This window comes from Planococcus citri, chromosome 1 (assembly GCF_950023065.1).
Source record: "Planococcus citri chromosome 1, ihPlaCitr1.1, whole genome shotgun sequence".
NCBI classification, from domain to species: domain Eukaryota; kingdom Metazoa; phylum Arthropoda; class Insecta; order Hemiptera; family Pseudococcidae; genus Planococcus; species Planococcus citri.
Window position 1 is genome coordinate 14,263,600 of NC_088677.1, and position 11,742 is coordinate 14,275,341.

The 11,742-nt window shown below is 33.9% G+C and overlaps 1 protein-coding gene across 2 annotated transcripts; it reads right to left on the reverse strand.

The window, feature by feature from the left end:
• Window positions 1-2,594: 2,594 nt before the first annotated feature.
• Window positions 2,595-10,201, reverse strand: LOC135847895 (linear gramicidin synthase subunit D-like). 2 transcript variants are annotated; one of them, XM_065367628.1, is made up of 3 exons: window positions 10,088-10,201; window positions 9,848-9,988; window positions 2,595-6,217 (listed from the first exon to the last, which is right to left on the reverse strand). In XM_065367628.1, exon 3 carries the CDS (start codon window positions 6,116-6,118, stop codon window positions 3,122-3,124), a length of 2,997 nt encoding a protein of 998 aa, XP_065223700.1. In that variant the 5' UTR covers window positions 6,119-6,217; window positions 9,848-9,988; window positions 10,088-10,201; the 3' UTR covers window positions 2,595-3,121. The 2 variants fall into 2 exon arrangements, with proteins under 2 accessions (XP_065223700.1, XP_065223707.1); XM_065367635.1 differs by having other exon boundaries at window positions 9,848-10,009.
• Window positions 10,202-11,742: the final 1,541 nt, after the last annotated feature.

Here is an 11,742-nt window from a genome sequence, read left to right on the forward strand (position 1 = left end):
AAACTATAATATAGCTTATTTCGATTTGTTAGCCTAATTATAATTTGAAATAACTACATATAATATACATTGGATTCAAGAGGAAAGCATTAACTTACCTTTCACCTTGCATCGGGTGTTGTGGCACTTGATGTAGTCTATATCGTGTTTTGTCTTATGTCCACGGTATAAATGGCTGTCAATCACATTAAATATTTTGATTCCTTTAAGGGTAGGGATCACTTGAAATGCCATTCTATGAAATTAAATCTGTTGAATTTGGACCTGAAAAAAAAATAATTTTCAGAACGCAATTTTACCAAAAAGTAATCGATTTGCAAATTTTCAACCGCTCAGTGAAACCTTAAGTGGTCTTGGATTTTAATGGCAATGACCTACATCTATGCAAAATCTCGAATTATACTGTCTCTTGAGACTGGGTAATTTTCCATAATAGATTTAGTAAGGGCTATAGAGCCGAAAAAAACTGATTTTTTTTTCAAAAAATGTGTGCTTTGAGCTTCTGTATCTCCTCTTCAGGGGCACATCCGGAACTACTACATTTTTTTAAAGCGATTATTAACTGAAAATAAAGGTCCTGACTGAATTTGATCCAGATCCTCCACCATTATGTGGAAAAATTCAGATTTTGAAGGGAGGTAATGCTTGAAGATAACGTGTCCAAAATGGACTGACGAGTGAGTGAAATCACAATTACTTAGTTGAAAAGTGAAAAATTACTTACCTACCTTAGTGCACAACAAAATGAACTTATTGAAAAAGAGGTGATTCCGCATTTCGTTTCGATTCCGCGATCTTCAGTGTTTTTAGAGAATATTTTTCGAAAAACTCCCAAAACAAGTGAAATCTCAGAACTAAATAATAATAATAATGATAATAATAATAATAATGAGTCAAAAAGGTAAGATTTGAAAAAAAATATTTTTAATCAAAAACTATGCTAATTTAGATAGAAAGGGTTAAATTACTCGTTTATTTATCTGAAATATCAAAGATAGTCTGATCAGATACAGTCAAGCTTCTCCTATTCTTATTAGATCTGATCAAGTTTGAACACTGAATAGGTAGAATGATTTAATTCAATCAAAACTCAAGATATAATTGGATCCAGTCTGGGTAGTATCTCGATCTAATCAAATCATATAAGATCTTACCTGGCCTGATCAGTCAAAGATCCGATGAGCTATGTCTGATCAGATCCAATCAGGGGTTTCTTGTACCTAGAATTCAAAACTTTGATCTGATTAGTTCTGGTCTGGTCTGATCTGATGTGAACTGATCCAATCAAATAAAGGTGTGGTAAGATTGCGCATGCAGGTCTGATCAGATTCAATCAGGCTTTTCCAATTGGATCTGATGAGTTTTCAACACTAAATAGTATACTTAATCTGATTACAACTCACAAGATCTTACCGGATCTGAAGAGTGAATTGATCTGATCAGGTCCCATCAGAGTGCCTCTGTTGGCTCTTACCAGATGAGAATATATGTGATTTGATGGTGACTTTGATCTGATTATATGTGGTGAGGTCTAATATTGGATCCAGTGAAGGTTGGGATTTAATATGATCTTATTTCATCAGATCATCAGATAAACACATACAAGTAGATTTATCGCTGAGAAACGATAAAATTGTCGATCAGAACTGAATTGTGAGTTTAATTATATGTAATAGCAGAGTACCTATCCTGCAACAATCATCTTGTGGTTACCTGTGTACAATCCTAATACGAATCATATGCAAAATGCCAGAAGAACACTTTGTGATTCTTAAAAAGTAAGTAGCTTAATTAAACTTGTTCGTAAATATCTTTAAGTCACATGAAAAAATTTGTTTAAAAATTACTTACTGTTACTTACTTACTTGAAATATCCGTACATACAAATAGAATCAACAGCGTACTGTTTGAAAAAGTTTTCGGGATTTTCAAAAAAAGCTAAGTATAAAAAAATTTGAAATTTAGAAGAATCGGCAGATAGATGTTCAATTCATTTGAGTATTGAAGGAATATCTACACCGAATTAGGGCATCTATGTACTATCGCATTTTGTTGGATTTTTCAGGGCTCAAATGTGATGTTTTTCATTTTAAAACAAGCAACAATTGGCACGAGTGAAGCAACGATGAAAGTTTTTGGAAATTTAATTTCGAGAGACCTAAAAACAATGGTATTTTAAGGAAGCTGATTTAAAAAAAAAAAAAAATTAAAACGAAGGTCAGGCTCGAGCAAAATGAGATTGAAAATTTTTGCAAATTTGTATTTTGAGAAAACTAAGTTTTTTTTGCATTTAAAATTTTTTAGAATTTGAAAGATTTTTTTAGGATGTCAATTTTGCAAAATAAAACAGAGCATTCAGGCTCAAGTGCGGGTGAAAGCTCTTGAAAATTTATTTTTCCGGAGGCATAAGAACAATACCCACTTTTTGTGCTAGAAGTTTATTTTTTTGCCTAAAAACTTTAAAAGTTGAATGATAATTTTTAAAAAAAATTTCAACCTTGAAAATGAAAAGACCTGGGGCAAACTGTTTGCTTTATCCCTCCCCCCCCCCATTCCATGGAGTTTAGAGCAAGCGCCATAAAACAGAGCACATGTACGTAACCAACTTTTATTTCACACATTACAATTCAGAAAACAATTCAGGAATGAATACCTACATCTTAAAATACAAGTAAAATGTAACCTCATAAGTACTGTACCTCTACCTCACACCCCTCTTTCACCTCCATCTTACCCAACTAATCAACTTTCCACCAAAACTAACAAGATAATTAGGTATGCAACATTTTAATGTCTACCTCTACCTATATTATGCAGCACATAATAGTGCATTTCCGCTTCCCTTCCACCACCTACATTTTTTCTGTCAACTTGCATCTGCGGATATGGTATTGAATTGAACTATTGGTTCCAAGTGCAAGCTTGCTGTGTGGTACACCACTTTCCCTTATGATCCCTTAAATCTTGAATACCCATCATGATGAAACAAAGCATTAACTGGTAGCCTGTGGAGTATCTAGGTGCTCACAATAGGTACGTACCTACCAAAAATTACCCAATACTGAAACTAATAGTCTTATCTGGTGGGTAAGGGTTTTAAGCCCTGCCTATGATAACATATTCAGTGTGGTATTTGTATAAAATCAAGGTAATTTGACAGAACTTCTTTAGTAATCATCGGAGACGTTACATCTATACCACTACCTTCCAAGAACGTCTCTGTATTCTTTATCTCATGATAGTAACACTGTTCATGCAATTCTATTAAACATTTACCCTTATACAATGGTTCTGTGAAAAGATTAACCAAACCAAATAAAGGGTTGTGCTGGTCAGTTTTCCAAATATTTAACCAGTCTTGAAAATCTGCGTGGACAAGGTTCATTTGGAAGTACTCGTTAAATTTGTTAAACAGAACAGTATTTGTAATATCATGCACTGGATGTGGGGTCAAACTGAAATTTTTACCTACCGCATTTATGTCTTTACTTATATATGCGATAGCTTTTGCAGCAAAATCTACTGTGACTAGTTGCTCTCTGGCATCCAAAAGTGATGGGAAAACACCTATGGATAAGCAACACTTCATTGCCATTGAACCCCACTGTTTCTCATCACAAACTCCAGTTACACTATGGCAGAAAAGTAAACCAGGTCGAAATCCAATTACTGGCAATCCTTTTTGCATAGCTTTTTCCAAAATTTTTTCTGCGACATATTTACTCTGCACATAACCAAGATCCCTGCAAATACTTGGAAGATTCTGATCAAGATCGTCATCTTTGTACATTCTTACTTTTCCAGTAAATAGATTGCCAAATGAGAAAACAGATATGGTGGAACATGCAATTAAATATTTCAGTTTGTTTGTGGTAGCAAACTTGATGATATGCTGGGTACCATTGACATTTGCAGGTTTCAGTATTTGGTAAGGTGCAAGATAGCTTACATTTGCACCCAAATGGTAAACAATCTCTATTTCTTTTGTAAGTTTTGTGTATTCTTGTTCAGATAGTTTTAAAAATGGTTGAGAGAAATCTCCAACTAAAGGTATAATGCGATCAACAATATGTTTTGGCCATGGTATTCTGTTTCTTTCAGTGATTGTAAATTTCAGCCTGTCTATAGCGTCACGTTCATCTTCAGCTCGGATCAGGCAATAAATAAGTGCTGATGTGCTACTCAGTAGTTCTATCAATACATGGGAGCCTAAGTACCCTGTAACTCCAGTAATCAGTATACGTTTGGGATTCAGTAGGACATTAGGGTTAATGTTGGTTGGATATTCATAATCAGTCTCTAGTTTGATGTCAGAAAACATAACATTTTTTATAATCTCAATTTTCTCATTCTCTGTTAAAGGTCTGAAAAGGCGTTCTCTTAAAAACCCAGCTAGCTTTTCTACTGTGGTATGAAGGTAAAGATCATTGGCTGTGACTATTCTTTTAATATGTTCAGGAAGTGATACCGCCACATGCATAACATCGAACGAATTTCCCCCCAAAGAGAAAAAATCATCTGAAGGTTTGATATTTGGAATCTGCAATACATTTGTCCATATGGCAGTAATTATACCCTCGATGTCATCACTTTTTATGCCATCTAAAGTAATATGCTCTTCCCTCTCAGCTACCTGCAATATTTTTCTGTCTACTTTTCCTGTGTTTAAACATGGTAATTCATTCACAAATTTTATCCTAGATGGTATCATGTAGGAAGGTAGTGTGTCTCTCAATTTCTTCAGAATCTTTTTTATCTCTAAATCTTTATTAACTTGAAGATGGTTCAATACTACAAAGGCAGATAACGCCTGCCTTCCATATTTTATTGTATTCATTACAACAACAACTGCTTGCTTCACACCATCTATACTATTAATTGCACACTCAATTTCCCCACATTCTACACGATATCCACGTACTTTAATCTGATCATCAATTCTTCCTAAAATTTGCATGTTTCCATCTGCCTGCAATTTTACCATGTCACCAGTTTTGTACATGCGTTTCATTTGTCCACCAACCTGCAGGTGAGGAAATTGCTCAACAGTTAAGTCGGGCCTATTAAGATATCCCTTGGCTAACTGAAGTCCGCTGATGTATAGTTCACCACACTCGCCAGTTGGCAAAGGTTGTATGTTTGAATCGAGCACATAAAATTCTACCCCAGGTATGGGTTTGCCTATTGTCCTGGCAGATTGTCCTTGCTGGTATTTGTGACAAGTAACTGCAATGGTGGTTTCCGTAGGACCATAAATATTGAATATTTCAACTTTGCTAAGCCAGTGCTGTAGTACTTGTTCAGGGCATGCTTCCCCAGCTATACACACTACCTTTAGATTACCAGTTGGTTCATCCATAGGAAGGGTAGTTAGTAAGGTTGGAGTAATCAATAAAAAATCAACTTTATGCTGAGTCAAAAATTTTAACAAAGGTGCACCAACAATCTTGTTGTTAGGGTACAGATGTAATGTTGCACCTGCTAATAATGGAGCCCACATTTCTATGTATATAATGTCAAAACAGTAAGTGAATAGCTGCACAGTAGTATTTTGAGTTGAAATACCTGTAGTGTTGATATAATTCTTCAGACAATTGAAAACAGCACCGTGTTGTAAAACTACTCCCTTGGGCTTTCCAGTACTTCCTGATGTATAGATAATGTAAATATCATCTTCTGGATAAATGCTGGTTTGCAAATTACCTGTGTCATGATTTGCTATTAGATGTTTTTCACATTCTGGTACAGTGATGTTTCCTTTATAGTTGCTGAATTTATCCAACAATTTATCAGATGTTAGCAATAATGAAGGTTGAGTGTCTTCTAAAATGGAAATCATATGAGCTTTGGGATACTCTGGATCCAATGCAACTAGAATGGCACCAACTTTCCACACTGCCAGCATGAATATGGCACGATTTGGACACTGCTCCACACACAGTGCCACCACAGATGCTCGAGTAAGACCAGCTGCAATCAAGTGCTTTGCTAACTGGTTAGCTCTTTCATTTAGTTGGCGATAGGTGATGGTGTCAGATTTAAAAACCAGCGCCGCTTTGTTGGATTGTGAAACAGCTTGGTTTTCAAACATATCAACAATGTTGTGTAATTTTGCCATCGCGATGGTTCAGAAAAAATATGCAAACTGCTTGAATTTTACAATACCTAGGTAATAGATGTTAATTCACAATCGCTTGTAACTCTCGGATGTGAAAATCTGCAAACAGAGAATTTAAAAAAAAGACCACTTTAGTGAAAAAATTAATTAGGTGCTTATTATGAAACATGTAGTAAAAATTTGTTTTAATTGGATGGGTACAGTACAGAAATTGGTAAATATAGGTCCCAAAATAGAGAGAATTATCGGGAAAAAAGTTGTGATTTTTTCGCTCCAGCCCTTATGAAACATGTTTTGGAGAAAATGGTCTAGTCCTAAACAAAATAATGGTATAGGTATTTGAAATTACATATGTGTCAATCTAAGAGTTCTACCGAGTGGTTGAAAATTGGCAAATCAATTACTTTTGGGTAAATTCATAGTTAAGTACCTATTTCGGAATGTTTTTGTTCTTCTCAAATACTGGGGTGCTCAAAAGTCAGTTTACGCCTTCAAAAATCACATATACAGTAAAAGTCGCTTAATGTTATAACGTTTGTCCCAGCCCAATTTAATAACATTAACCGACTTATAACATAAACCGATTGAACAAAAAAGTGATTTTTTTACCAAAAATTTTTATATGGTCAATTTTTTATTAAATATGTAGTCATTGAGCTACAATTTTGCAAAAATTGAGAGAAAAAGTGTTGAAAATAATTTGAAACTTCAAAAAGTTATGAAAAAAATATTAAAAAATGATGTAAATCAGAAAAAAGTCTAAAATTTCAGAAAAATTAGGGAAAACTGGGTGAAAAGGTGTTAAAAACATTTTAAAATTATATAAAAATGCGAAAAAAGCTTAAAAATCTCTTAAAAATTATAACATTATCCGATGCACTAATTACAATAACCGATGGAATTTCAATGTAATTAGATATAAAAGATCGGGACCAAACCATTTTAATAACATAAAGCGATTTATAACATTAACCGTTATAATAATAAGCGACTTTTACTGTATTTCAAGAACTAAGCCTCCTAATGAAAAACTAATGTCTAATGACATTGATCTGATAGGAAATTTCATCCTCTACAATTTTCTTCTCTACCATTTTTCTCTAGGATGCACCGTTCGCCGAGAAATTCAACTTTTATGTCAAAAAACGTGAATTCAAAAAAAAAAAAAAAAAAAAATTTGGGGAAAAAAATTTAAAATTAATTCAGCAGTCAAGTTCAGCTATTTTTAACACGATTTCCATACTTTGATGAAATATAAATATCTTTTCAACAAAAAAAAAACACATCAAAATTTTTTTAATATAAAAACGCCAGACCCTTGGGGGGGAGGGGGTGCTACCCAAATCATATTTTGTAAAAATGAAAAAAAATCGAGTGATATGTCAAAATGTAGGTTTTTTGGGTCAAGGAACACGAATCTGAGGTCCTTTTTTCCCTCAGACCCCTAGGGGAGGTGCTACCAAAATCACATTTTGTAAAAATGAAAAAAAAAATCAAGTGATATGTCAAAATGTAGGTATTTTGGGTCGAGGAACTCGAATCTGGGGTCCTTTTTCCCTCAGACCCCTTGGGGAGGTGCTACCAGAATCATATTTTGTAAAAATGAAAAAAAAATCGAGTGATATGTCAAAATGTAGGTTTTTTGGGTCGAGGAACACGAATCTGAGGTCCTTTTTTCCCTCAGACCCCTAGGGGAGGTGCTACCAAAATCAAATTTTGTAAAAATGAAAAAAAAAATCAAGTGATATGTCAAAATGTAGGTATTTTGGGTCGAGTAACTCGAATCTGGGGTCCTTTTTCCCTCAGACCCTTTGGGGAGGTGCTACCAGAATCAAATTTTGTAAAAATGAAAAAAAATCGAGTGATATGTCAAAATGTAGGTTTTTCGGGTCATGAAACACGAATCTGACGTCTCTTTTTCCCTCAGACCCCTTGGGGAGGAGCTACCCAAATAAAATTTTGCAAAAATGAAAAAAAATTCAAGTGATATGTCAAAATGTAGGTTTTTTGGGTCGAGGAACACAAATCTGAGGTCATTTTTTCCCTCAGACCCCTTGGGGAGGTGCTACCAAAATCAAATTTTGTAAAAATGAAAAAAAACCGAGTGATATGTCAAAATGTGGGTTTTTTGGTTCGAGAAACACGAATCTGAGGTCCTTTTTTCCCTCAGACCCATCGGGGTCATTGAGGAGGTGCTACCATTCTTGAGATATCTCGCGTCTCAAATGCGACTACATTTAACTAAATTAACGCGAAGTAATTGTAAGTGAATAAGTCATAGGTAAGTGCATTTATTCAACTCGCGTCAAAACTGCGATTGCGTGAAAATGTGTGTTTGTGGTTAGTTACTTTGCGACTAGGCGCGATTTTTCTACTTATGATATAAAATAACCGACGATATCGGGTCGAAAGATTGAAAAACTGACAGATAAAACTCCCCAACCAAAAAAAAAACTAGATTTTGATACACTACTCGAATTTTTGTAATTTTTTCAAAATTTTATTTCGGTAGCACCTCCTCATAGGGGCTGAGTGAAAAAAGGACTTCAGATTCGTGTTTCTCGACCCAAAAAACCTACATTTTGACGTATCATTCGATTTTTTTTTCATTTTTACAAAATTTGATTTTCGTATCACCTCTTCATAGGGGCTGAGTGAAAAAAGGACTTCAGAGTCGTGTTTCTCGACCCAAAAAACCCACATTTTGACGTATGACTCGTTGTTTTTTCATTTTTACAGAATTTGATTTATGGTAGCAACCCCACCCTCCTCTTCCCAAAGGGTCTGGCGTTTTTGTAAAAAAAAAATTGACGTGTTTTTTTTGAAAAGATTATTTGTATTTCATCAAATTATGGGAATCGTGTTAAAAATAGCTGAACTTCACTGCTGAATTAATTTCAAATTTTTTCCCCCAATTTTTTTCATTTTTTTGTTAAATTCACATTTTTTGACATAAAGTTGATTTTCTCGGCGAACGGTGCATCCTAGAGAAAAATGACCATGAAGCAAATTGTAGAGGATAAAATTTCCTATCAGATCAATGCCACTTTAGTTTTTCTTTAGGAGGCTTAGTTCTTGAATTATATGTGATTTTTGATAGCGTAAACTGACTTTTGGGCACCCCAGTACTTCACATTGTTGGCATGTCGTGGTGCGAATTTTCTGGTCATTATAGTAAATTTCAAAAAACCTTTTATTTTCAATTATTCACCAAAAGTTTGAAAAGAACTTTAGAAGGAACCCGAAATTTTGGTTACAAGAGTTTCTAGACATGCTCTTTCAATCTACCTTGGTTTTGTTCAAGTCGGAGAGTGCGAATTCAAGAGGTTGCCTTGGAATTAAGAGTGCGCACCTGGTGGAGAAATAGTCACATCTTCTTGGGTTTTCTACAAATTTTGCTCAAATTTTAATAGCATGTACACTCATCTATCTACTTTATTCCCTCTCAGTTTTAAAATTTTTGAAAGTAATGTTACTGAAAAAAATGAATTTTTTTGATACATATATGTCAAAATGTGCACTCGAATATTGCTGATTAAGGTTCTATTCATTTTCCAATTGCTATTTACTGTCCGGAGCCATCTTTCCAATTGAAAAATGAATAGAATAATCACATTTTAAACTTATACGGTGTTGAACATACCCAGCAAAATTTTTTTACAAAAATTATCAAAAATTCGCTCATGAATTTGGAGTAATATTTGATATACAGTAATTGATAGTGCTTACCATGAAACGTCTTTTCATTCGGTTTTGAAAAAAAGATCAATTTATTACTGGAGATATCGTATCACGCAAAATTGGAGGGAAATTATTTTTCAATCTTGATTTTTCTGCAGTTCTACCGAAGCAATCAATCAATCAATCGTGCTAAAATTGATAAAAAAAAATCTGTATAAGCATAGGTAACTGAAATTAACTAATAAGATCTGGAATACTTCAGGTAGTTATACTATAAAGCCAACATACCTTGCAAATCATAAGTAGAAGGACGTTGGAACCAAAATTTACTAGCTCAGAAATGTATTTAGGTACTACATATGATGGAATAACAATGGAAACAAAGAGTTTTACATAATGATGAAATGATGTACAGCAAGTTGCCCAAAAATGCAAAATAAATTGGCTCGTCGTTGAATTAATCAAGTTTTTTAACTAAGTAAGTAAAATTAATAGATTACTTGCTCACGTCAAATGTGGAAACACTTCAGTGACGTCAATCTGTCATCACTTATCATACAAAACGTTGATTACCTATGTAACAAAATAACTATACGATTCTCGACGATTACATTACCCATCCGGTGCAAATATTTGCATAATACCGACTTTCTGGTGAATCCGAAAAGCAAAGGTGGATATTAGTTTTGTTGACTCGGTGGGAGTGGAGGGGAGTGTGAGAGTGGGTAAGGTTTTCTTTGCGTTTCATGTGTCTAAAGATCACGACTAGACTACTCACCCGAATTGAGACTTCCTTGATTACATATTTAGGTAGGTACCTACTGATTTTTAAAAATATTTTTATTAGGTAGATACCTACCAAATTTTGTGGGCAAATAAACTCGAAGACCATGAACTATACTTAGAAATTACTATCATAGGCAATTAATTAATTATGATGAAAAATCCTATAATATACCTAGTAAATATTATCATAAATATAGTAGTTATTTCGGTTAATACTTCATTATTATAGTAATTTTTCAGTATAATGACAAAACTGAAGCAAGTTTACTATAATTATGACAATTTATACCTACTATATTATAAATTTTTCTCAATGCAATGTACTTAGGGCAATTATGTGATAATCAGATGATAGGTAATTTCAGCATTGATGGTGCTCATGTTATTAATATGTGTAATAATTTAGTAGAATCTTTCTATTCGTATAATTTATTCACATTTTACTGAATTCTTTATAATTAAATATTCATTTTATAATAGGCAAGTTTTTTTTTGATTTCGCAAGGTCAATGTTAATGTTGGTAATTGGGAACAACGATCGAGGAGTGTAAGTTGACGAGGTTAAGTTTCAAAACGCTAATGAATTTTTCATGAGAAAGAAAATTAAATGTGTAGTGCTCAATATAATAACTCCGATAAAAAATAAAAACCCATTGCGATTGAAACTTACGAATCATCTCAGCTAATCTTCATGTAAGTAAATAGTCCGGCATATGACAATAGGAGTAATTGCACCCCCCCCCTCGCCGATCCTCCGGGACAACATTTTTCTTAAAGGGGACATCCTAAGGAACATTTTAAAGCAAACTTGCCAAAAAAAAAAGTTGGCCTTACTTACAAAATGGCGGCCATCTTGATTGACAGGTCAGCCGAAATCGCAGATTTTGCGTTTGAACATAGCACTTGCACAAACTTTTTCAAACTTTACCAAGGTAGATCGAAATATCATGCAAATATTTATCACCTGTCAAAATTTCAAGTGCTTAAGTGCGTTTTTCGATTTTTGGTGAATTTTTAAAAATTGAATTTAGGCCAAAAATGTGGAAAAAAATCAAAATTTTACCAAATTGACCAAGAAAGCTGAAATTTGGGAAATGCCCTATTTTTGACATGCCAAATCGATTGGAAACGGTTTCAACCCGTTTTGAGCAGTTCTG